This window comes from Panthera pardus, unplaced genomic scaffold, assembly GCF_024362965.1.
Source record: "Panthera pardus isolate Hobbes unplaced genomic scaffold, ASM2436296v1 HiC_scaffold_11, whole genome shotgun sequence".
Classification (NCBI taxonomy): Eukaryota; Metazoa; Chordata; class Mammalia; order Carnivora; family Felidae; genus Panthera; species Panthera pardus.
In genome coordinates, this window is record NW_026526666.1 from 4,109,083 (window position 1) to 4,136,424 (window position 27,342).

General features: G+C 40.9%; 1 protein-coding gene across 5 annotated transcripts in view; it reads right to left on the reverse strand.

Moving 5' to 3' along the window:
• The window catches only part of CHD1L (chromodomain helicase DNA binding protein 1 like), a 175,855-nt gene that overhangs the window by 37,545 nt on the left and 110,968 nt on the right, over positions 1–27,342 (reverse strand). For 3 of the 5 annotated variants that reach the window (XM_053890454.1, XM_053890458.1, XM_053890457.1), the window contains exons 1-6: positions 20,039–20,206; positions 7,345–7,457; positions 4,370–4,476; positions 3,708–3,822; positions 3,074–3,105; positions 80–161 (exon numbers count right to left, since the gene is read on the reverse strand). In XM_053890454.1, coding sequence (XP_053746429.1) covers positions 80–161; positions 3,074–3,105; positions 3,708–3,822; positions 4,370–4,476; positions 7,345–7,457; positions 20,039–20,171 — 582 coding nt within the window. In that variant the 5' untranslated portion in view covers positions 20,172–20,206. Of the gene's footprint in view, positions 1–79; positions 162–3,073; positions 3,106–3,707; positions 3,823–4,369; positions 4,477–7,344; positions 7,458–19,714; positions 19,843–20,038; positions 20,207–27,342 lie in introns of those variants that run through there. The other 2 variants (XM_053890455.1, XM_053890456.1) reach the window with 2 other exon arrangements.

The window sequence follows — 27,342 nt, forward strand, 5'->3', positions numbered from 1 at the left end:
TAACTAACTCTACACAAGCCTAAAATAGTATTTTTCAAAAGGAGATTATACAAAAACTAAGACTATCCTGTGAGTTTACCTCTGAAAGTGTCTTATGCAGCAAGGAGCTTTGGTTTTTCAACCTGTGAGCTTCATCCACAACAAGAACACTCCAAGGGAAGCTGTGAGAGAAAAATCCAAGCTTTCAGTTTTGTGTAAAAACTCCAACATATATCTTATAGCCAAAAAGTCTTACCATAAAAATAACTATTGTTGGCAAGACTAATATTAAGCCCATTCTATTAGAAACACACTCAAGTTTCTTTCTTATCTGAAAGCCTGCCATGTACATGAGACAACATCTGGATAAGGCAGTAAATTTAAGGGAATTTTTTTCCCAAGACAGGAAAGACCTGTGCATAAAGGCAGAAAAGAAGGAGCTGGAGACAGAAAGCAAAAGGAAACATTTATGACCACCGACTATGTGCCAGACACTGTGCTTGGAGCTTTATGTCTATTATTTAATCCAAAAGAATATGGTGAGTAGACATTATTGTGCTCATTTTACCAACAAGGAGACTAAAGCTCAGAAAGATTAGGTAACTAGGTCAAGGTCATAAAGCTAGAATGCAGTGGAGCTGAGATTTAAACCCAGAAGAAAAATTATGAGAAATTGGTGTCACAGTAGCTTAAAAAGCGTAATTTAAAAAAATGGGGAAGCAGTGAATAAGATCAAATGTTACAGACGTCCAGGAAGATACATCTGTTGGATACACTAGTATGGAGGTCTTTGGTGGCTACTTCCAAAGCACATTTTGTAGCATAGTAAATTATAACAACAATTTCTCAAGACCTGAGCCAAAATCAAGAGTCAGAGGATTAACTGACTGAGCCACCCAGGCACCCCAAGATGTTTATTTTTTTTGAGATGCTCTTCAAAAGTCTCCACATGGGGCACCTAAGTGGCCCAGTCGGTTTAGTGTTGGATTCCTGATTTCAGCTCAGGTCATGATCTTGTGGTTCATGAAACTGAACTCAATATTAGGCTGCATGCTGACAACACACAGAGCCTACTTCTGATTCTCTCTCTCTATCCCTCCCGCACTCGCTCTGTCTCAAAATAAATAAAATTTTTTAAAGAGGGGCGCCTGGGTGGCTCAGTCAGTTAAGCATCGGACTTCGGCTCAGATCATGGTATCATGGATCGTGGGTTTGAGTCCTGCATTGGGCTCTGTGCTCACAGCTCAAAGGCTGGAGCCTGCTTCGGTTTCTGTGTCTCCCTCTTTCTCTTTGCCCCTTCTCCACTCACGCTCTCTCTCTCAAAAATAAACATTAAAAAAAAAAAAAATTAAAAGAAAAAGTCTCCACAACACCAAGTGGTACATTTGGATGTCTCTTTGCCATTATTAGCAATGTGGCCTCAGCTGAGTTACCTTGCTTTCTTCATTTAGAAGATCTATACTTGCCTACTAGGGTTTTCGTGAAGGTCACCTAGGATACTTTAAGTAATCAAAAACATATATGTAACAGGGTGCCTGGGTGGTTCAGTTGATTAAGTGTCTGACTTCAGCTCAGGTCATGATCTCAGTTCATGAGTTCAAACCCCATGTCGGGCTCTGTGCTGACAGCTTAGAGCCTGGAGCCTGCTTCAGATTCTGTGTCTCCCTTCTCTCTCTGCCCCTCCCCTGCTCACACTCTGTCTCTCTCTCAAAAATGAATGAACTTAAAAAAAAAAAAAAAAAAAAAAACCATTTATGTCCCAATTTTCTCGCCTTTTGAGACTTCCCACATCCTGCCTTGTACTATGAATATCTGTATAGTGCCTCTCCCTCTACTGGAGTCTATGTCTTCTTAGGGAGCTCTACAGTTTACTTTCCTGGCACTGCTGGTAACTCCCAAACAGTGTCTTTCCAGAGAAGAGATCTTCAACAAATATTACATTAGATACTAATTATAGAAAAAAGAAAAAGAGAGGGAAGCCTATTTTCTTCTTTAAAAAAAAAAAAAAAGTTTATTTATTTATTTAGAGAGAGAGCGTGCAGGGGAAGGAGAGAGAGAGGAGGGGAGAGAGAGAGAATCCCAAGCAGACTCTGCACCGTCAGCATAGAGTCCAATGCGAAGCTCAAAATCACGAACTTTGAGATCATGACCTGAGCTGAAATCAAGAGTTGACGCTCAACCGACTAAGCCACTCAGGCACCTCAAGCCTATTTTCTTCTTAAGAAGAGTAAGATAACACGCTTACTTAAAGGAAACTTATGGGTTGGAAGTCATGAAATCTATGACTGGGCCTTCAGTATCTCAAAATAAGATGAAAACAGAAATCCAACTCAGAAGCTAGATGAGAACATTTAAAATATTGAAGCACTTTGAAAACAGAAGTTTCTCCCCACCTAACCACATCAAAACTACACATGCTTTGGAGAATGAAACCCTGTCAACGTACCTTTTCTTATGTACCTAAAGTCTAGCTAGTGTTGAATTTACATTGTAACTGTAGTCTCAACCCTATACCGCAACATATCACCCATGGTATTAGGTGGTATGGAAGAATTAAATCTAAGCTTCCTATGCATCATGAGCTGATGTGAAAGCCTGAAAGCTAACTAATTAAAAGTATATTTAAAACTCCCTTCCTAAAAAGTTAATTTCATAGCACTGACTGCTACTTTAAGATACTTCCAGGAAAAGGCTCAAATAATTCACCTCCTATATTGCAGTAAAATCTCTAAATAGCAGTCCTGAAAGGTATCTGCGCAGTCTGCAAAGTAAAGAATCTAGTATTTATTAACCACCCATCACAGACACCTTATTTAATCCTCACAACAGCCATCCAAAGTAGAGATTATCCTCCTTTTACCAACAAAGAAGCTGAGGTTCACTAAGGTTAAGTAACCCAGGGACACACAGCTAATGAGTAAGGGCTAGACTGCAGGACTACTCTCTGCCACACCAATCTGTAAGTAAGACTCACGGAAGACATACCAGGAAGATGTGCCAGACATGACATGAAAGATAAAGTACTAAAACGTAAAGGAAAGACGTGACTCTCATGATATATTCAACAGTTTCTGAAGTACCGCAACATACTCACGATTTTAGAAATGATGAATCTTTCAAGCAAATCTGAAAAATTAAGGAAAAAGACACATTATAAAGGCTAGTATTAACACAACTGATATTAATAAACTAGTTTCTTGTTAGCTAAATCTTATACTTTAGGAGAGTTAAGTCTTAATCATTCACTAAGTAAAAAAAAGTTGTGAGCATAACTTCTAAGTAGCACTATCTTGAAAAAAACAAAACCTAGGCAGGAGTAAGTGGAAGGTCTTGCCTTCACTTTAAGACTAAAAACTTGAAATGAGACTGGAACTGAGTACCCTCTACTCTCGTCCTGCAGTAACAGGCAACCCCTCAGCCCACAAAACCCTCTCCCCTGCCTGCCTCCTCCTTCCTCCTATTCACTGGCCAACAGGCAGCTCAAATGCCACCCCCTTCACTGGGGCACCTTTGCTCTTGCCGCACCAGGAAAGAAGAGACATTCAGCGAATTTGGAACACAGTAGTCCTTCACTTCCTTTGGTCACAATCCCTCTCTGACAATCTAATGAAAGTAGACTTCTCTCCCAGAAAAATGCATGCTCTCCAAAAAATTAAACCTAATTCCAGTAGATTCTCCAACTTCTACGGTCCCAAGGTTAAGAGTTCTTGATAGAAATAAATTCAAACCTCATAGGTAGTTAGCAGCACATGAAAACGTGACTCTTGTTTCAGGTCTTGCTGTAGGTGGGCTCTCTCCTCCTTGTCACCTGCGTATGTTACACAGGAAAGCCCTGGAGCAAATCTGGATCCAAGAAAAGAGGTAGATGAACACCAATGTACAGCCAAAGGGAAGGGTGTGCATATCTAGAAAATTACATTTCATGGAAGGATTACTGACATGCAGACTTCAAGATGTCCTGCAACCAGAAAGAGTCCTGAACTCTGAAATCTTATCTATGGTAACAGGTAAACCTATAGGTAAGTTTCTGTGTGAACAGATGGAAGGATCAGATGAACATCTACAAAGGCCTTGTGCTAATTCTAAAGAAAAAACTATTTTTTTCCATGTTGGTTACTTCCTATGTCACTGTGAAAAAGATAGTTTCTCCTTTAGTTCAGCAAAATTTACTGAGTACCAGTTCTGTGTTGTTACTGAGTAACAATAACAGCCACTTAATCCTCCCCCCATCAGATTCTGTCTCTACCTTTATTGCTCAGGTCAGAGTATTCTGGAAGAAATAAAATCACTGCTTAGGACAATATGTTGCTTTATCACATTTCACTATCACCAGAAAAAAAAAATCATACTCAATGTAAAAAACAAAATTTCAGCTACATCTACTCTGTACCTCTCCATCTCTTCTGTCCAGTTGCTCAAAACAGACAAGGGGCAAAGAATCAGAAATGGTCCTTCGTCATTTAATCTTCCTGCCAAGTAAATGAAGAGAGCAATAGTCTGGAATACACAAAAAGAAGGCAATTTTTATAACATTTATTACTTTTCTGTGAGAAACAACCACAAAGTTCCCACAACCTTGTAGGGAACACAAACTCTTACAGAAGACTTGGTGTACAAAACAATAATGTACAATCTTCCACACAATGGGAGAGTCATCCAATCCTAGAGTGAAATCCTTTAAAGCATAAATATAATTGCCAAAGAAATTCATGGTACTCAATTACATCAATAGTTAACAAGCAATGAAGCTCAGTATTTATGTAATTAACCCTGCAATGCAAAGGGAAAAAATCAGGAAAGACAAACAGAAATAAATGAAAAAATACAAATAATGCACAAGATCAAGAACACTCCAAAAACCTAAGGCAAGGACTTCCAAGATGTGACTAAAGATGACCTACCACGAGGTGGCCTCCGCTGCTTGCCACACTCTCCTGAGGGAGGATGCCTTCCTTCCTAACTCCCTCCCTCCTTTCCCTAATGTTTGCCTTCCTTCCATGTGCATTTATAGAGCACCTTCTATTTGCTAGCACTGTTTTAAGTTCTGGAATATAACACTGAACCAAACAGACAAAACTCCTAGTTCTCTTGGAACGTATTTCTACTGAGGAAAACAAACAATAAATAATTCATAAGCTTAAGTAGGCTTAAAAAACAAAAATCTTTGTAAAGCCAAATAGGCACATTTTAGGATAAGGCTGTACACACAGCCTTTAAAAGTTTCTTTAAAAGGTTACTATAGGGGCACCTGGGTGGCTTAGTCAGTTAAGCATCCAACTTCGGCTCAGGTCATGATCTCAAGGTTCATGGGTTTGAGCCCTGGGTTGGTCTCTGTGCTGACAGCTCAAAGCCTGGAGCCTGCTTCAAATTCTGTGTCTCCCTCTCTCTCTGGCCCTCCCCAACTTGCACTCTGTCTCTCTCGTTCTCTCTCAAAAATAAATAAATATTTTTAAAAAAACTTTTATGGGAATGCAAGCTGGTGCAGCCACTCTGGAAAACGGTATGGAGGTTCCTCAAAAAACTAAAAATAGAACTACCCTACAACCCAGCAATTGCACTACTAGGCATTAATCCATGGGATACAGGTGTGCTGTTTCGAAGGGACACAGCAGCACTAACAATAGCCAAAGTATGGAAAGAGCCCAAATGTCCATCGATGGATGAATGGATAAAGAAGATGTGGTATATATATACAATTGAGTATTACTCGGCAATCAAAAAGAATGAAATCTTGCCATTTGCAACTATGTGGAGGGTATTATGTTAAGTGAAATTAGTCAGAGAAAGACAAAAATCATAGGACTTCACTCATATGAGGACTTTAAGATACAAAACAGATGAACATAATGGAAGGGAAGCAAAAATAGTATAAAAACAGGGAGGGGGACAAAACATAAGAGACTCATGAATATGGAGAACAAACTGAGGGTTACTGGAGGGGTTGTGGGAGAGGGGATGGGCTGAATGGGTAAGGGACACTAAGGAATCCACTCCTGAAATCATTGTTGCACTATATGCTAATTTGGATGTAAATTTTAAAAAATAAAAAATAAAATTAAAAAAAAGTTTATTAAAAAAATAATAAATAAATAAATAAATAAATGTCTGCTGTGATATACAGAGAAAATACATTTTTGCTTTTATAAAGCAAAATGTTTAAGGAGCCCATTCCCAAATGCTGAACCATTTCTGTGAAAATCTATCCTAAAGATACAATCCAAAATCCTGAAAAGGTTATATGCCCAAGGATGTTCACAGTAAAGTTAATTTAAGTAGCACAAAAGGAGGGGAACTGGTCATTCCTCGTCTGCAGAATATTTAAGTAAATTATGAATTCTCTTGATGAAGTATTATGTAGCCAGCAGAAAATGACTGTGAAGAATATAATCAAATGGGTAACTACAATGACAATGTTAGATCATTTTGTATTCTGAAGAGCCCCAAGATCAATGAGCTACACCTGGCTTAGATAAAGTAGTCTCCCACACACAGTCACACACAATGTGCAGGGCTATGTGCCGAACTGCTCCAACTGGACTGTTTATGTATGGAGGGTCAGGCTTGCAGGGGCCAGTCGAGCTTCTAAAAGGACAATGAGACCTTCACTCATTCTGTGTGTTTACTGGCAAAAACCTTTTTGGTATGGGGAAACTTACACTTCCATAGTTTCTGATCAAGTGGCCTCTGCTGTATATCCTGACTGCACTGACTTTCTTTGGTATTCTATAGATGAGTAAACCTTGTGTGACTAACCGAAGGGATGTCCGTATCTGAACTTTCAATCAATTCAACCCTACCACTGACATCTGTCAACACAGGGCTGTGCTGGTGATCACCCTACCAGAATAATTGATCTCAACACCGTCTGCTTATCAATGCACAAGGAGGCCACATCTCGTTCTCCAGGTCTCTAAACTAGGTCCTACCACTAGGTGGCCCAGGCATTCTGGAAGACACGATACTTCCTCTGAACTTCCCTAGCATGGCACAGAAATGAGAAGTAGCTCTACCACCCGTTAAGGAAAAGAGAGAAATATTAGAAGTAATCCCGTTAACTAGACAGAAGTATTTACTACAAAGGAGGGCCGAGTCAATTTGATCCCTGGGACAGGTATATTTGATTTACATAGAGAAAAACTTTGCCCATTAATTGCAATCCAATGTCAAGGTTAGATAAGCTTAGTGACAGTTCAAAACCATCCTCGTAACGAGAAAAGTCAATACCAAGGACATGATCTCTTAACAAAGGTTCAGGCATTTCACCTCCTAATATAAAAACACTTACTAGTAGCTAGCAGCTAAAAATAATGAGATGTGAGGAGGTATCTTAGTGGAGATGAAAACTGGTCACTCACAGTAACATACCTGGCAGGTCTTACCCAGGCCCATCTCATCTCCCAGGATGCAGCCATTCTGACAATGGAAGCACTGGGCTAGCCAGTTGACCCCCTCCAGTTGATAAGGACGTAGATGAATCCCTAGAAATAAAAAATACAGCAAGTCTGAAGAGCAGACATTTCAGCATACTCACAAGCTAAGCTATCTCCTAAAGACTTCAACTAAACAACACCATAGCTATATCCTTTGCTCGGAAGTCATAGAAATGTAAACATTTGCTGACTTCCAAATGACTTTTTTTTCCCCCCAAATGGCTTTTTGAGCAGACTCAGTCACTGTTACATTTGAAGACCTAAACAGCCTGTCAGTGTCACAGGATGCACTTGACAGATGAGGAAGTCAACCTGGGAGCTGGCCTGTATGGTGCCTAGCTCTCATGCCAGTGTCCATTCTAGGAAAGAGGCATTACTAATGCAACATAACTACAAACAACAACACATGGAGGGTACATGTGTCTGTCTGCTTAATTGCAACCATTTAAATTTGCTATCTGTGCTAAAGGGAAAACTCAAGACAGGACAGGATTAAATTTTGTTTCAACAGAGGAGGAGCACTTAAGAACCGAAATGATATTGCATAGAGAATGTTTAACAGTGCACAAGGACAGCAGAAGATATCTGAAATGCACATGGAGCCACATTTCTCTCTCCTTTAAGAAAAAAGAAATCCAATTTCAGACAATAACCATATCTAGGGGAAAGGGAAGACCCCAAACATACTATTAACAAGAACATAAATTTCTGGTTTGAACTAATAACCTTTAAAAATAAAGTAGATGGTATATAATAATTGTAGAACATTAAAAAAAAATGAACAAGCTATTTTTATTAAGCACTTCCTAAATACCAGGAAGAGCAGTGAACACTTTACATAAACTGTCTCATTTAATATCTACCACAATGTCATGCACTAGGTATTATCCCCATTTGTAGGCTAGCAAATTCAGCTGAGGTTCCAGTTCAAGATGGCAATGTGGGGGTGGTGGTGAAGGGATGGGCAAAATGGGTGAAGAGGAGTGGGAGATACAGGCTTCCAGCTGTAGACAATATAGGAATACAGTCAATGATATTTTAATAGCATTAAGTGGTAACAGATAGTAGCTACATTTGTGGTGAGCATAGCATAACATATAGATGCTGAATTGCTATGTCGTACACCTGAAACTAACGTAACATTGCATGTCAACTATACTCAAATTAAAAATAAACAAAATTAGAGACAAGATAAAATAAGATAAAAAAATAAAATAAAATAAAATAAAATAAAATAAAATAAAAGTTTTAAAAATACAGCAACGTAGGAAGATCCTGAACTCACTTCCTCCCATGGATACACCAAATCTACAGCCATATATGGAACCATTTCCTCTGAAAAAAACTTAAAAACTGGCAGTGACCTCTCCACCTTGGGCAAGAGAGGGAAACCACACTGCAGAGGGCAGGAAAAAATGAGACACAATCTCACCATAAACCCCACCCCAAGACTGGACCCACAATCGGGAGAGGGCCAAGGAGTGCCCACAGTGGGCACCCAACTCTCAATACCAGCACCTGAGAGACAAGCACCCAAAATATGTGGCTTTGAAAACCAATGGGGCTGGCATCCGCAAAATCCATAGGGTTGTGGTAAACTGAGGAACAACTGTAAAAGGACCCACACACAGACTCACCTACACAGAAGTAACCCTCTGAAAAGTGCTTTCACTTTATGTGAAAAAGACCCCCTTCCAAACTGTAAAGCACTGGTGTGGGGGCTGGGGCCTGCTGGGCACTCTCCAGGGGTGGAAGCCGGTGGCGCCATCTTCTTGCGCTCTCTCTGCCTTGCTATGCCATCTCTTTTTCTCTTTTCATTTCCCTTTTTCCTTTTCTCCTCCCACCGCCCCTTTTTTTCTTTCTTCAGTGGGTGCCATCTTCACACTATCCCTCTGTGTGCTCCAGAACACCGGTATCTCCCAGATGGGAGCTTCTACAAACACTTGATGCCCTAGTTTTTGTTTTTTGTTTTTTGGGTTTTTTTTAATTTTTTTATTTATTTTTGACAGAGAGAGAGAGACAGAGCATGAGCAGGGGAGGGGCAGAGAGAGAGGGAGACACAGAATCCGAAATCCGAAACAGGCTCCAGGCTCCAACCTGTCAGCCCGGAGCCTGACGCGGGGCTCGAACTCACAAACTGTGAGATCATGACCTGAGCCGAAGTCGGATGCTCAGCCAACTGAGCCACCCAGGCGCCCCTGATGCCCTAGTTTTTAACCTCTGGTGCCCTGGTTTCTATAAATGCTACCCAGGGGATGCTCCTTGATTGCTGCCTCTGGAGGTGAGGAGGGCTTGTGTTGCTGGGTCCCATGGGACAGTAGCAATTGGGAAATTCTGTTCTTGGCAGACTACCACACCCAGGGCACTGAACAAATAGCAGACAAAACACACCCCCAGTCTTTCTGAGAAAGAGGCCTATTTGCTTGTCCATGAGCTTTGGCCTGAATGGCAAACTTCTGGTTTGGTACACGTACAGGGGCCTACGGAGGTACTCTCCGGGAATGGAAGATGGTGGACGCCATCTTTGTACTTTCCCTCAGCCTCATTCCAATTCACCAGTATCTTCCAGAAAGGAGATTATACCCTTCCCTGGTGAGCCCTGAGTTTTGCAGCTGCTGCCAGGGCATACCTCTACACTGCCTAGCTCTGGTGACCAGCAGGGCTTATAGTCATGGCTTTACAGGATGTTAACAAATGAAGAAAGAGTTCTTAAACAGCTACCACCCCCAGGGCACAGCAAGAGCCAAGAGACCCAAGAGCTCAATCTTTCTATAAATGAGGCTTATTAGCTTCTAATTAAACACACATCTAAGAGCTAATTATAAGCCTTTCCTGAGACCTTGGAGGGAGGGCACCATCTTCACACTGTCCCTCTGCCACACTCCAGAGTGCCAGAATCTCTGCAGGGGAGCTTTTCCATGTCCGGTGCCTGCTTGTTACATCTGGTGCCCTGGTTTTTGTGATTGATACCCGTGACTGCCTGGCTCTGGTGGCTAGGGGGGCCTGCGTTCCTGGGTCCCACAGGTCTGTAACAACCAGAGAGATGGTTCTCAGCATGCTGCCACCCCCAGAGAACCAAACAGACTCCAGACTGAAACACCTGTCCGGGAACGTCAGCCTTAAGGCAGGCTTCAGCTTTCTCACGATCTGGAGGCTACGGAGGTGTTCTCAGGGAACGTAGGCCAGAGGGTGCCAGCTTTGCACTCTCACTCTGCCTTCTTGCCACGGCTTGCCAGTGTCTCCCAGAAAGGTGCTTATACACTTGTCTGGAACCCCAATTTTGTCACTGCTGACCAGTGACAAAAGCTGTAATCGGGGCGCCTGGGTGGCTCAGTCGGTTAAGCGTCCGACTTCGGCTCAGGTCGTGATCTCGCGGTCCGTGAGTTCGAGCCCCTTATTGGGCTGTGTGCTGACGGCTCAGAGCCTGGAGCCTGTTTCAGATTCTGTGTCTCCCTCTCTCTCTGCCCCTCCCCTGTTCATGCTCTGTCTCTCTCTGTCTCAAAAATAAATAAACATTAAAAGCTGTAAGGGTCTGGCTTCCGATCAGCCTGAATCTAAATGCTAAGATCCTCACCTTTGGGAAACTGACTGGTCTTGGCACACCCTCCACTAATGGGAACTATTAAAAATAAAATAGGCTGCTTGGGTAATCACAAAGATCTAAGAGATAACCAAGAGCTTAACAGGGTTGAAAGTCAGTTTTATTACCTACTTTATCACCTACACAAAACCAACCCTTCAAGACTGGGAGAGGTGTTTGTTTCATCATACACATAGAAACCAACACACAGAGGGGTGCCTGGGTGGCTCAGTGGGTTAAGCATCCGATCAGCTCAGGTCATGATCTCATGGTTTGTGAATTCGAGCACCGCATCAGGCTCTGTGCTGACAGCTCTGAGCCTGGGGCCTGCTTTAGATTCTGTGTCTCCCTCTCTAAGCCCCTCTCCCGCTTGTGTGGGTACACTTGCATGCTCTCGCGCCCTCTCTCTCTCTCTCTCTCTCTCTCTAAAAAGTAAATAAACAACAAAAAAAGAAACCAATACAGAGTGAGAGTCAAAAGCACAATGAGGATGAATATGTTCCAAACAAAAAACAGATAAACCTTGGGGAAAAATTTCAAGGAAATCGAGTTAATTTACCTGACAAAGAGTTCAGAGTAACCATCATAAAGGCACTCATCAAATTCAGGAGAAGAGTGGATGAACTACATGAGAACTTCAACAAAGAAACAGAAAATATGAGTTCCAAACAGAACTCAGAGAGCTGAAGAACACAATAACTGAAAGAAAAAAAAAAAACACAGAAAACAAAACAAACCCAACAACAGAGTTCAACAGCAGACTAGATGAAGCAAAGAAAAGATCTGTGAACCTAAAGACAGAATGGAGGAACTGACCCAAACAGAATAGCACAAAAAATTTTTTAAAAATGAAGATAGCTTAAAGGGACCTCTGGGACAACATGAAGCACACTAACATTCACATGACAGAAGTCCCCGAAGGAGAAGAGAAAAGGAGGGAGAAAACTCATTTGAAGGGATAATGGCTGGAAACTTCCCTAACCTAGGGAAGGAAAAAAACAAACAACAAACATCCAAAACAAACTTCCAATATGGAAGTCCAAATTGTTCCAAATAAGATGAATCCAAAGAGACCCACAACAAATACATTATAATTAAAATGTCAAGAGCTAAAGACAAAAAGAAAATATTAAAAACAGCAAGAGAAAAAAATTTGATATATATGCAGGAACTCTCATAAGACAATCAGATTTATCAGTAGAAACTTTGCAGGCCAGAAGGGAGTAGCACAATATATTCAAAGTGCTGAAAGAAAAAAAATTTCCAAACAAGAGTACTCTACCCAGCAAGGTTATCATTCAGAATTGAAGAAAAACAGAATTTTCCAGGCAACGAAAGCCAAAGGAGTTCATCATCTCTAAACCAGCCTTACAAGAAATGTTAAAGGGCCTTCTTTGGGTTGAAAAGAAAGGCACTAATTAGTAACAAGAAAACATATAAAAGTATAAATCTCACTGGTAAAGGTAAATATATGCTAAAGGGAGAGGATTAATCACTTATAACAATAGTAGGAAAGTTAAAAGACAACAATAGTAAAAATAAATATAACTACAATAATTAAGTTACCCAAAAGATAAAAAGTTGTAAAATGTGACATGAAAAGCATAAAACACACTGGTGCAGGAAGAGTAAATATGTAGAGTTTTACAATGAGTTCAAAATTAAGTTGTTATCTGCTTAAAACACAGTTATAAATATATATTGTTATATGTAAGCCTCATGGTAACTACAAAACAAAAACCTTTAATAGATACACAACAGATAATAAAAAAGGAACCCAAGCATACTGCTACAGAAAGTCATCAAACCACAAAGGAAGAACAAGAGAGAGGAGGGAACAAAGGAACTACAAAACCACCAGAAGACAATTAATAAAATTGAGATAAGCACATACCTATCAATAATTAATAAACGTTTTTTAACGTTTATTTTTGAGAGAGAGTGCACATGTGCACACGTAGAGGAGAGGCAGAGAGACAGGGAGACAGAGGAGCCAAAGCAGGCTCCCCATTGTCAGCACAGAGCCTGATGTGGGGCTCAGACCCACAAACCGTGAGATCACGACCTGAGCCAAAGTCGGGACACTTAACCAACTGAGCCACCCTGGCACCCCAATAATCACTTTAGATGTTAAAAGACTAAATTCTCCAGTCAAAAGACAGAGTGGCTAAATGGATTAAAAAAACAAGACCAATCTATATTCTGCCTACAAGAGACTCACATCAGACCGAAGGATATAAACAAACTGAAAGTAAAGGGATGGAAAAAGATATTCCATGCAAATGGGAATCAAAAGAAATTGAGGGTAGTTATACTTATATCAGACAAAATAGACTTTGAAACAAAATCTGTAATAATAGACAGAGAAGGGTATTACCTAATAATAAAGGGGTCAATCCAACAAGAGGATAGGCCATTTGTAAATATTTATGTACCCATAATAGGAATACCTACATATATAAAGTAAATGTTAACAGGCCTAAAAGGAGAATGTAATAGTAGTTAGAAATACAATAACAGTAAAAGACAGTAACACAGTATCAGTAAGAGATTCTAATAACCCTATTTACATTAATGGTTAGGTCATCCAGACAAAAAATTAGTAAGCTTTAAATGACACATTATATCAGATGGACTTAACAGATGTATATAGAACATTCCATCCAAAAGCAACAAAATGCACAGTCTTCTCAAGTGCACATGGAACATTCTCCATTATAAATCATATGTTAGGCCACAATACAAGTCTCAAATTAAGATTGAAGTCATATCATCTTTTCTTTTTTTTTAAAGTGGATTTTTTTTTTAACGTTTATTTTTGAGACAGCAAGAGACAGAGCATGAATGCGGGAGGGTCAGAGAGAGAGGGAGACACAGAATCCGAAACAGGCTCCAGGCTCTGAGCTGTCAGCACAGAGCCCGACGCGGGGCTCAAACTCACGGACTGTGTGAGATCATGACCTGAGCCGAAGTCGGACACTTAACCGACTGAGCCACCCAGGCGCCCCATATCATCTTTTCTGATGACAATGGTATGAAACTAGAAATCAATTACAAGAAGGAAATTGGAAAATTCACAAATGTGATTAAACAACATGCTACTGAATAATGAGTCAATGAAAAAAAAACAAAAGCAAAGTGAAAAAACACCTTTAGACAGATGAAAATGTAAAAATACAACATATAAAAACTTATGAGATTCAGCAAAAGTGGTTCTAAGAGGGAAGTTCATAGAGATAAATGCCTAATTCAAGAAACAAGAAAAATCTCACATAACCTAACGTCTCACCTCAAGGAACAAGAAAAAGAGGAACAAATGAAGCTCTAGTAGAAGGAAGGAAGTAACAAAGATCAGAGCAGAAATAAATGAAATACAGACTAAAAAGACAATAGAAACAGATCGATGAAACTAAGAGGTAGTTCTCTGAAGAGATAAACAATATTGGCAACCCTTAAGCTAGACCCACCAAGGAAAAAAAGGGATTCAAATAAATACAATCAGAAATGAAAAGAGGAGACATTACAACTGATTCCCCAGAAACACAAATGAGCATAAGAGACTACTGTCAACAATTATACACCAATAAACTGGACAAACTAAAAGAAATCAGTATTTTTAGAAATGACCCTCCAAGAATGAATCATGAAAAAACAGAAAATCTGAATAGATGAGTAAGCAATTACTAATGAGGAGATTGAATCAGTAATCAAAAACCTGTCCCTCCCCAAAAAAAGTCCAGGACCAAATGGCTTCACTGGTAAATTTTACTAAACTTTCAAAGAAGAATTAATACCAATTCTTTTCAAAATCTCCAAAAAAAAGAAAAGGGGGTAACACTCTCAAACTGTTTTTACCAGTTCAATATTACCCTGATACCAAAACCAGACAAGCACACAAGAAAATTATAGGTCAATGTCCCTGAAGAGCATAGCTGCAAAAACCTCAACAAAGTATTAGAAAACTGAATTCAACAATGTATTAAAAGGATCATACACCATGATCAAGTGGGATCTATTCCAGGGATAAAAGGATAAACACCCACAAATTAATCAATTTGATACACCACATTAAGAAAATGAAGGATAGGGGCACCTGGGTGGCTCAGTCAGTTGAGCGTCTGACTTTGGTTCAAGTCATGATCTCACAGCTAGTGAGTTCGAGCCCCGCCTCAGGCTCTGTGCTGACAGCTCAGAGCCTGGAGCCTGCTTCAGATTCTGTCTCCCTCTCTCTCTCTGCCCCTCCCCTGCTCATGATTGCTTGCGCGCGCTCTCTCTCTCTCTCTCTCTCTCTCTCTCTCTCAAAATAAATAAACATTTAAAAAAATGAAGGATAAAAAATAAACATTAAAAAAAATGAAGGATAAAAATCATATGATCATCTCCTAGAGGCAGAAAAACATTTGGCAAAAATCAACACCCAATTATGATAAAAACTCTACACAAAGTGGGTATAGAGGGAATATACTTCAACATAAGAAAGGCCATATATGACAAGCCCACGGCAAACATATTCAATGGTGAAAAGCTAAAAGCTTTTCCTCTAAGATCAGGAACAAGACAAAGACAAAGTGACTCTTGTCATTTTTATTCAACACAGTATTGGAAGCCCTAGCCACAGTAATTAGGCAAGACAAAAAAAAGGCATCCAAATCAGAAAGGAAGAAGTAAAACTGTCACTATTTGCAGATAACATGATATTATAGACAAAAAACCCTAAAGATGCCACCAAAAAGCTATTAAAATAAATTAATTCAGTAAAGTTGCAGGATACAAAATCAACACACAGAAATCTGTTACATTTCTATACACTTATAACAAACTATCGGAGAAATTAAAAAAACAATTCTATTTTATCCGCTCCCAGCCTGTACTTTTGGGATTTTTAATGGAAGCTTCATCATGCAGGCATCATCAATCATTAACTTCATTTTCAGCCGTTTTCCCTTCCCAAGAGAATGGGGGATGGAGCTGGCAATTCCAAGCTTCTAATTATGGCTTGGCCTTTCTTGTGACCAGTCCCCACCCAAGAGCCATCCAGAAACCTATACAGAGTCACTTCATTAGAAAAAAAGATACTCCTATCACCCAAGAGTTTCAGGAGCCCTCTTCTGGGAATCAGGGGGCAGAGACAAAAGTGTATTTTCCATTATCTCACAAGACCATACTCCAACTGTCAGCTCCAGGACCCTACCCACCTCGGCCACAATCTATCCTAAAGTTAGGACGAGGCTCCAAGAGAAATGTTGAAAACCCAAATTCCTCCCAGGCTGTGGCTTCTCTCCTATCCCCTTTCCAAATCTCTCCACAGTCATCATGCACAATAGAACTACAAAGTCTGGGAAATGTAGTCTTTTGCTTTATAGCCTCCAGGACATGGTAAGGCAGGCTTCGGGATTGAAGAAATGTCCATCAGCTCTATCCATCACAGAGTTGTTTGAATTCTCTTCCCACCTCTCAGGAGGATGAGTACAGGCATACCTGGTTTTATTGTGCTTCACTTTACTGCCCTTCACAGATGCTATAGTTGGTTTGTTTATTTTTTATAAATTAAAGGTCTGTGGCAACCCTGAGTCAAGCAAGTCTATAAGCACCATTGTTCCCACAGGATTTGCTCACTTTGTGTCTCTGTGCCACATTTTGGTAATTTGACAATATTTCAAACTTTCTCGTTGTTATTGTATTGGTTATGGTGAGGTGATCAGTGATTACAACTTACTTGAAAGCTCAGATGATGGTTAGCATTTTTCAGCAATAAAGTATTTTTTAATTAAGGTATGTACATTTGGGGATTTTTTTTTTACATGTCATTACACACTTAATAGACTACAGTGTAGTATAAACATAACATGTATATGCACTAGGAAACAAAAAAATTCACTTGACTGGTTTTATTGCAATATTCACTTTATTGCAGTGGTCTGGAACCAAATGAACCTGCAATATCTCTCAGGTGTGTCTGTAGTGGAAAAGCAGGGGGGGGAAAAGCAAGAATAGGTCTGCATATTCCAAAAACAAGTTGTCCTAACATTCATGATCCAATGTATTTTGGGTTTCCGAAATTCACTGAAATGTCTGGGATACATCTGTCACACTATTCAGGGGAAGAAGATAAACTAAAAATGTCTCACTGGGAAGAATGCTGCTGAACAAAATATTCGTTTCATCAGTTTTCAAAAAGTGGGTGATTAATTCTGTATTTTAAGGAAAAAAAAAGATAGTCAAGTTCCTTCCTAATAAATTTCTGGGGAAATAAAAATTTAAATATAAAGAAATCACAACTGTACTAGAATAAAAATATTAAGCCAACAACGATAAATTCATAGTAGTAAAGCCCCGTCTAAGCAGAACACTAAAGACAAAAATCATTTAGAAAAAGGCCGAAAGATTTGACTACAAAGAATTTTTAAACTTCACCAATGAAACACACACACACACTTCAAAATCAAAAGACAAATAACAATCTAGAAAACATATTTCCAATACATATGGCAAATATTTAATATTAATGCAAGAAAGATCCAACAAAGCAAAAGACAAACAGTTAAAAAATGGGCAAGGAGCATAAACAGACAAGGAACAAAAAGAAGACAAATATCCAAGTATCCATCAATATTAGGAAACAAACATTAAACAACAAAACACCATTTTTAACTTCTCAAATCAGAAAATAGCAGTGTTGGTAAGAATGTGGGAAAATGAGCAATAATTTTGCATACTCTTTGGCCTAGAAACGCTGCCTCAGAAGAATGAAAAATATTGGAGCATAATAAATACTTGGTTACAAAGACATTTATTAGTATTTATAACAGCAAAAAAAGTAAGAGCCTAAATACCTACATATTATCTGGCTAAACTATGGCACATCCATCCATTCATTGGAAGATCTGTACCCACTAAATATGATATTGAAGAAGACAAATGACTAAAAACACTAAATGATAATAAAAAAGTTGTTTCCAAAAAACATGCACATGAAACCCCATTTTTGCTCCTCTCCCTTGCTCCACACCCTGCCTCAGAAAAGGAGAAAAAATACGTACACACACATCAAGGGACTGGCAGGAAAATCGGTAACATATCAACAGTAATGAGGCTATGGCAATTAATTTGTTTTCTTTATGCAAAGAATATTACTCTAAATGTTTTATAGAGAATATGTACTACTTCTGTAATCAGAAGAAAAAATCACTAAGGATTTTTAACCAACTCACAAAAAATCATTTCATAGAATAAAAATTCTAGTAAATAGAAATAGGAGTTTTAAGGGGCGCCTGGATGGCTCAGCGGGTTAGGTGTTCAACTCGTGATCTTGGCTCAAGTGACGATCTCACAGGATCTCACGGGATCTCACGGATGGTGGGATCAAGCCCCTGTGGTGACAGTGGCACAGCCTGCTTGAGATTCTCTGCCCAGCCCTCGTTCATGTCTGTGCTTTCTCTCAAAATAAATCAACTTTAAACAAACACACATACACACTTTTAAAAAAAAGAAAATGGGAATTTCAAGTTAAAATATTTAATGATTATTCTTGTGACTATACCTGTTTTCTATCATTTTCTTTCCCTCCACTACCAATTTATCCATTGCCACCACTAAGTTTCCACCTATTTCCTTCCTCATTCACCAACTCATCTAAGCAAAGGTGCAACCACTTATCTTCTCGTTTTTACTAAAATAGTACACATCCATGTAGACATTTCTTCAGTATCAATGTGCATACTTAATCTACCTTTCTCCCACAAATGTTATCAAAGCATCCTACCTTAAAAAAACATGGAAATAGACATACACAAACATGTAAATTTCAGTCAGAATACCCATGTTAACACCAGTCCATGAATTCCTACTTAGGTTAGATACATACTCCTTATAGACACAGAGATACACATTCTTAGAGACTCAGGAAAGGAGGGGTCTTTTCTCTTTCCTGTCTGTATCCTACCCATTCATCTTCTACCCACCTCTCTTCTAAGCTGCACATTGAACTGCCATGTTCTGTTTCACTCGGAGAACGAACAAAACCTCACACTTCCTTGGCATTTAGTACATAAGAGTTCAATAAATACTATTTTGTACTTTTGGAAGCACTCACAGTCCCCAGTGTAGAAACTCTATAAGGGGAGGGCCCTTGTATTTGTTCTGCTCATCTCTGTACCTAACACTTCACAGTATGTGGCTCTCAGTAGCACTCAATAAATGATTGAACGACTACACCACTGTTATTATTAATCCAAGTTTCTATAATACAGTTAAAAAGCAGGCACTGTGTTCCCCATTTTATAATTTTTAAAAATGAGGACTGGAGAGGTTAGGTGTTGAGTCAAGCGTAGCCAGGCTGGAAAATTAGGGACGGGGTCTTTCCATCCACAGGAGATGGCGTCACCCTCGCTGTCTGTAGACAAGTTCTGAGCTTCAAAGATTCTAGGGAAGGATTAGTATCAATAAAATACAATTATTGAGGTAAAGACCGATAAACTTTGTTTAGCTGGATATTTTAAAACAGAGCATTGGGGGAGAATTGGCCAACGGAGAATTATCAAAGAACTGCACGGACACTGTAAACGAAAAAGAAAGCTGTAGCAAGGAAACCAATTCTGGTAGTTTTACAGGAACAACTAATGAAATTCATGAGGACAGGCCTCCAAACCCACCAGAACAGAAACTTTAAACCCACATGCTTGGTGCGCCAGGACGGCCTCGGCTTCTTCAGAAAGAAAGGTCTTACCTTCGGGACAGGGGTCTCACCGAGTTCCTCCTCCCCGGGGCCAGTGCGCCGGGGCGGCGGGCAGGCCTCACTTCCCCGCACGGAATCCCATACATCGAGAGCCCGCCCCCCCACCCTCGGCTGCGCAGGCGGGGGCAATGGCCGCCTGGCTCTAGGCCGGGTTCCTCTGTGCCCAGCCCACTTCAGGCGGGAAGGGAAGCAGGTAAAGAACCCACAGGACTGCCCACCCGCGGAGTCCAACTCGGGCGCGGAGTCCCCGGCCCGGCAGAGGCGAGTCCCAACAAGCTGGCAAGCCCCGGAGGAAGTCGGCCCGGCGCCACTGACCTGTCAGGCCCCACTGCCTGAGGTCCTGCTCCTGCACCCGAGCCCGCGCCGCCTCAGCTCGGCTCCGGGTCTGAAGGGCCAGTAGGAACCCGGGCATGTGGCCACTGCACGTCCCGGCTGCTGCACGCTCCATCCAGCCCGAGAGGGTCCGCCCCGCGCCCGCACGCTCAATCCAGCCCAGAGAGGCTCCGCCCTGCGGCGCGCGCGCGCATCCTTCCCGACGCTCACCACCCCACCCCGGCGGGCAGCGGCCGCCAGAGGGCGCGTCCTGCGCTGAGTTGTGGCCAGAGCAGTGCTCGGAGTTAACCTTCAGGCTCAGTTCTGCCTGTTCCGGTTGTGCTCTGCATGCTCTTGACTGGTGGGAAGCTCAGACAGTGCTCACCATTCTTTTATTACCAACATTGACTCTGCGCCAGGTACATGCATAACTGCTGGGCTGTGGGATTACAGAATTCAATACTACATGGTCCTTGCCCTCCAGCGACTCACAGCAAGAATGTAAAGGATAATGTGCTCATTTCAGTTTGCACCAGGGATAAATTAGTTTGAGCCCTGAAATCCTTTTAATCTTCCATGTTGGCTGTCGATCAAAGTTAGGAAACTCTGTAGGAAATTAAAATCATGAAAATTGTCATTACCATTACCATTTCTCAAGTGAATTATGGGAAGCAAATTGAAGCAACGTGTTAGATTAGGGGTCACCATGACAACATCAGCTTTGAGTGGATTTGTGATGTAGTAATTTATAATTAAAAGTGTACCCCCTACAGGCGCCTGGGTGGCTCAGTCAGTTGAGCTTCCGACTTCGGCTCAGGTCATGATCTCACAGTTCATGAGTTCGAACCCCTCCTCGGGCTCTGTGCTGACAGCTCGGAGCCTGGAGCCTCCTTCGGATTCTGTGTCTCCCTCTCTCTCTGACCCTAACCCACTAGCATTCTGTCTCTGTCTCTCTCAAAAATAAATAAACATTAAAAAAATAAAACTAAGTCTTCATCTGTGTTTAAAAAAAAAGTGTACCCTCGATACAAAAGTATAATAACCAAATAACTGCAGTTAATGATGCAGTTAGAGGTGCTGCCCTCAAGGTTTTACAGGTATTTAGCTTCTCATTTAACCCTTTCAGTAACCCTATAAATAGGCACTAGAATTGTTCCCACTTTAGATGAGGAAATCTTAAATAGGAACCACGTTATTCTCTGGGTAATGTCATTAGGCTATCATTAGTCCCAAATTAGTCCCATTTAGGTTAACCTTGGTGCTTCTATCTTCTGTAAACTCAGATCAAAGTTGCGCTCCCTCCCCCATATCACCCACCCTTAAAATAAAAGGGAGAAATTAGTTCTGAGCCACAAAAAAGATGACTTTGGGTTGATTTATTCATAAAAACCCAAAGCACTGTTATGTGTAGCAAATTTTGTGTGGAGTCATTCTCTAATACTGATTGAGCACCTACCATGTGTCAAGCACTCTTGGCACTGGAGATAGAGGCCACTAATCTCACCTGCAGAACATTTAAGTAAAACATTTTAAACTTATATTTTAAATTAAGTGTATATTTTAAAAGGAAGAGACAGACAATAAGCAAATAAAAATCAGGTAGTTATCAATGTTAAGATGAAAGAGAGTCACATAATGGGGCTACACTGATTTCCTACTTGTGTTTTCTCAAAACCATACTTAGATTTGTATCCTTTCCTGGCTTCTCTGGAGGGGCTTCTGCCCCTTGTGGTTGCTTATGAGTGATTTTCACATTCTAATCTCTATGTTTGACTTTTTCCCTCTGCTCCAGGTTCTGTGGGGAGACTTATCCACTAAAGCAGCAATATCAACCACCTGCCACTCAAACAAAAGAGATTTATTATTCTTAACTTAAAATACATTTGTTTTAGCATAGTACCAGCAATAGGGTCCTAGCTATCAGCTAAAATTTCTGTTGGTAGATTGAGTCTGACATCTAAAATACAGCTAAGAAAGGTAGCTGAGAAACTCCACGTCAGCTAGTAAGATGACACCTATAAAAGTTTTACTCTAGATGGTCTATGAAAGGGGGTCTATAGAAGGGGGCAGAGCGGAAGTAGGGAGACCAGTTAGGAGACCATTGTGAGACAAGAGATAATAACTGTTGGACCAGCATGGTGGCAATGGAGTGGTGAGTAATGGTCAGATACTAGATATATTGAAAAGGTAGAGTCCATAAGGTACACAGATTGAGCATCTGAGAAAAGTCCAGGAATAAAGGATGATTTCAGGAATTTGGCCTGAGCAAATGGTAGAATGGAGTTTCCACTTATGGAGGGGGTAAGACAGAGTGAGGAGGTTTGAGCAACAAGAAGAATTCATTTTTTAATGTCAACTATACTTCAATTAAAAAAAAAAGAATTCATTTCTGGACACAGTAGTATGGAACTTCTCTGAGATATATCCAAGTAGAGATTTTGAATAATCAGGTAGATTAGTCTGGAGTTCACAGGAGAGGATAGAACTGAATGTGTTAATACAGAAGTCATCATTTTCAGATGGATCTTTTTTTTTTTTAATGTTTATTTATTTATTTCTGAGAGACAGAGGCCAAGCACGAACAGGGGAGGAGCAGAGAGAGAGGACACAGAATCCGAAACAGGCTCCAGGCTCCAAGCTGTCAGCACAGAGCCCGATGCAGAGCTTTAACTCACAGACCGTGAGATCATGACCTGAGCCAAAGCCGGACGCTCAACCGACTGAGCCACCCAGGCGCCCCTTCAGATGGATCTTAAAACTTGGTATAGTTGGGACCTCTTAGAGGATGATTGGAATTATAAAAGAAACTTAGCCTTGGATAACTAATATTGAGAAGTTGAGAAGAGGAGCAGGAACCAGCAGAGGAGCCTGAAAGCAGCAGCCCATGAGATAATGGGAGAACTAAAAGCATGGTATCCCTGAAGTCAAATAAAGAGGAATTTCAAGAAAAAGGAAGTGATTATCTGTGTCAAATGCAACTGAGAGGTGGGATAAAGATAGGATAGAGAAAGAAACACTGGATTGGGCAAGATGGTGGTCATCAATGACCTTGCCAAGAATGATTTTTTTTTAAGTTTTTGTATTTTTTTTATTTTGAGAGAGAGTACAGAAGGGGCAGAGAATGGGAGAGAGAGAGAATCCCAGGCGGGCTCCTCACTGTCAGTGCAGAGCCCGACGCGGGGCCCAAACTCATGAACCGTCAGATCATGACCTGAGCCAAAGTAGGACACCCAACTGACTGAGCCACCCAGATGCCCCACCAAGAATGATTTCTATATATTATGAAGCCAAAAGCCTGATTGGAGTGGGTTTCGAAAAGAGAAGAGGAGGAAAGAAAATGGAGACAGAATGTCACACATCTCTTTCAAGTAGTTTTGCTGTAAGAGGGTTTTCCCAGAAAAATGGGAGCAGTAACTGAAAGGAGATGTGGGGCCCAGGGGAGGGTTGTTTTGTTTTCAGATGGGTGATATTAGAACATGTCGAACACTGATGGGAATGATCCAGTAGAGAGAAAAACTGATCTTGCAGGAGTGATGTCCTTGAGGGAGAGGAGGTGGGAACCAGTGCACAGCGGAGGCGCCGACCTGGATGAGCACAGACCGTTCGTGTGCTGGAACACACAAAGGCACAGTAAACGGGTCTGGTGGGGAAAAGTATGTGCAAGGTCTCTTGTGATTGTTTCTGTTATTTAAGTGCAATAAGAAACAAGGTCATCAGACAAGCTTAAAGAAGGGGAAGGAGATTTGGGAGGTTTCAAGAGGAAAATGTGTGAAATAGTTGTCTGGGAAGTGGGATAGTGAATTGACTGGAGAAATATGGTAGCGTTGCCAAGCAGCAGCAAGGCTGATGGTCCTGAGACCAGCCAGCATGGTGTGGTCAACCAGTGTGTGTTGAGTGCAGGTGGGGAATAGTTAGAGAACTGGATTTTACCAAGGTTGGATTTTTGCTAAATGAGAATAGAGAATGATTATACTGGCCATATCTGCAGTGTCTGTAACAGGGGTGAACAAGGCGGAAAAAAGTCTCTGTACACATGGAGCCTAAATTCTAATGATGGAGAAAAACAAAAAGGGGGGAGGGTATAAGTAAATTATCAGGTAGTATTGGTGCTGACAAGATAGCAAAACAGGGTAATGAGATTAAGAATAGGGCTGAGAAGCAGCTGTGAATAGGGTGGATTAAAGAGCAGCTCACCAAGCGGATGGCATTTGAGCTAAGATCTGAATGACGAGAAGCCAGCTGTCTGAGTCAGGAAGAAGAGTGTTCAAGACAGAAACCACAGGGAAAAGGCACGGAGGCAGGATTAGCAAAGAATCTAAAGATTCTTTAGATTGATGAGGGTACACTTGAGGGGACTCGGTCCTTGATTGGATATAGCACTGAGGAAGAAAGAAATGTTGACATTGACTCTGGGGGCTTCTGCCTTGGAAAACTGGGTGGATGTTGATGCCAGCACTGAGACAGAGAACACAGGAAATAACAGCTAATTTGAGGAAGGGATGATAAGGATTTCACTTTTAGGATATGTTGAATTTGGGGGTGCTTGGGTGGCTCAGTCTGTTAAGTGTCTGACTCTTGATTTCAGCTCAGGTTGTGATTTCACAATTGTGAGATGGAGCCCCGTGTCAGGCTCCATGTTGGACATGGATCCTGCTTAAGATTCTCTTTCCTTCTCTCTCTGCCCCTCCCTTGCTCACCCACATGCACTCTCTGTCTCTCTCCCTAAAAAGAAAGGATATGTTGAATTTGTACCTAGAACAGTGTCTGGCACATGTATGCACTCAGTAAGTATTGCTGAATGTTTAAATGGGTTGCCTATAGAACAGTTCTAAAGTTCAGGACCCATGATTGTTATAAACACGAGGCACAGAGAAGACATTTCCCAGATGGGCAAACTAAGGCACAGAAAGTTTAGGCAACTTGGTCCAATATCTTTTAGTAAGACAATGCTAACTGCCATAATAAAATCTAACTCAACTCCTTTATTGCTCAGGTTACATAATCATGGTTTCATATTAATTCTTTGTTTTATTATTCCACAGAGATGATAAATCCTCTTGAAATAGCAACTCAGGGAGATTAATGGTAACCAGATCATGCCTGTGATAGGCCTTAGTATCTGCTCCCTCTACAAAAACAAGCAGGATCAAGCACAAGTTAGCAAACAAGTTGTTTGTTGTCCCTATGTCCCTGTTGGGTAACAGCAGGATACCCACTGGCAGCATCCAGTGAATCAGTCATGGAGCCTGAATAAAAGCTGTCACGTGGAGGAAAATTCATACAGACCTCTTCTTAAGTACACGGACCTAGATCTTTGGGTTCACGTTAGGCTTAGGTGATGGCCCTCAAGTGGAAAAATCATTCTACTGGGATGAAAGAGAAGAGTTTTCTTTTTCCCAAGAAAGGAGATTCCTGATATTATTATACATCTTTTGCATCAAATAACATATAATAAATTTAAAACCCAGAAAATCAGAGGAAAGGTACTAGAGAGAGTACACATTTAAGTATATCAACTAGGTAAATCTGGTTTACAGGACTCTTGCCCAGCCACTTTAGAAAACTGACTGCTCTTTAATCTCAAAGGTTACAAAGGAAACAAACCTGGTTAGCATATTAAGAATACAGTATTAGCAAAGCACTGGAATATTATCAGGTAAATCTCTGAGGACAAAGTACAGAGGTTGTAAACTGGCCCCAGGTCAAAATTTGTCCATGGGTATTTTGGTTTACAGTGCTGTGGGGTTCTTTTTCCCCTTTTTATTTGAATGCCTTTTGACTCCCAAGCCTCGCCATCAAATTAATTACATGCAGGGCACTTGTGTGACTCAGTAGATTGAGTGTCTCTCCTGAACCCAGGGTCATGGGATCTCTCTCTCCCTCTGCCCCCTCCCCCACTCATATATGCTCTCTCTCTTTCTTTCTCTCTCTCTCTCTAAAATAAAAAAATAAATAAAAATGTAACATTTTTTTAAATTAATCACATGGAGTTTCACACAGTGTTCCTCATCCATCAGTATAATTCTGCAATCCACACAGCTAATCACAGAAAGCTTTTGAGTTTCCCAACTCTGGAATTTAACTGGTTGACATATTTCCACAAAAGCAAAAGAAGTCTCCATAATAACTGTGAAGCCAAAATGTTACTCATGACTCGGCCTACAATTAAAATATCTTTCAGTGGTGTAATCTTGCTACCAGAGGTTACAATCCTAAGAATTCTCTCCTGCTCTGGTTGACCAGAGCCCAAAGCTATCCTATGCCCTTGTTACAGCAAATACTTGGTGCCCAGGAAGAGACAAACCACATGCACTCAGGGAACCAGAAAAGACTGTTTATTGTGCGCACTGGTGTCGGCCCAGCGGAATCATCTCCAAAGGCTGAGCCTGGAACCTTGGCATCAGCCTCCTTTTACGGCTGGGACTATAGGGGGTTGAGAGACAAAAGAAAAAGGGGAGGGGCCCTTATCAGTGGTGCTATCTGGGCAGTTGGTGGACAGGAGGCAAACAAGATTACAGAAGCCAAAAGTAGGCAGGGGAGTATCCACCCTCTGGCATCTGGCTGGACCCTTTTATCTTGTTTTTACTAGCTTTTCTTCTCACCCTGACTACATAAAGCCTGGGTCTCAGGTTTAAAAAATGAGCACACATATCTGTATTCCTGAAGCACTGTTAGAACTTTGATGCAAGGGAGTTCTCCCACTTCTATCCCCCAAAAATGCTCAAAATTGGCATGTAAAAAAAACTTCATAATCACAGTTTTAACAATCAGAGAGTGCTTCTGCAAGGTCTATGATACAGAATAATTTATAATGAGGATAATAACAACTACCCCATGATGTTGTGAAAAGTAAACGAAATAATTTTTACAAGGAACTAAACACAAATTTGAATCTCCAGGGTATTGTGAAGGACCAAAAAACTTAAGTTAGGAATTAGCCTGGTGATCGCTGAAGTATCTACATCTCACCAATGGAGACTCAAAGAAATTGGGAATTGTCCCTCATTGTTGAGGTCCCATCATAACCTCATTTGCTTGAGGAATCCACCAAAAAATGTTCCATTGTGTTTTTCTCATTAGTGTGGCCCACAGATACAGGTTCTGAAAGTAAACAGAACACACACATACACTACAGTGTGGCCTCTCTACTCAATGGTGGGGACATGGGCAGCCAGCTTTGGTAGACTCTCCTACTGTTCCCAACTGTTACCTTTCTCCCTATATGTGACTATCGACATCCTATAAAATGATTAGACATCTATGTCCTTATCCATTTGACGTTAGTGCCTTCCAATAGGCTGAGTCTG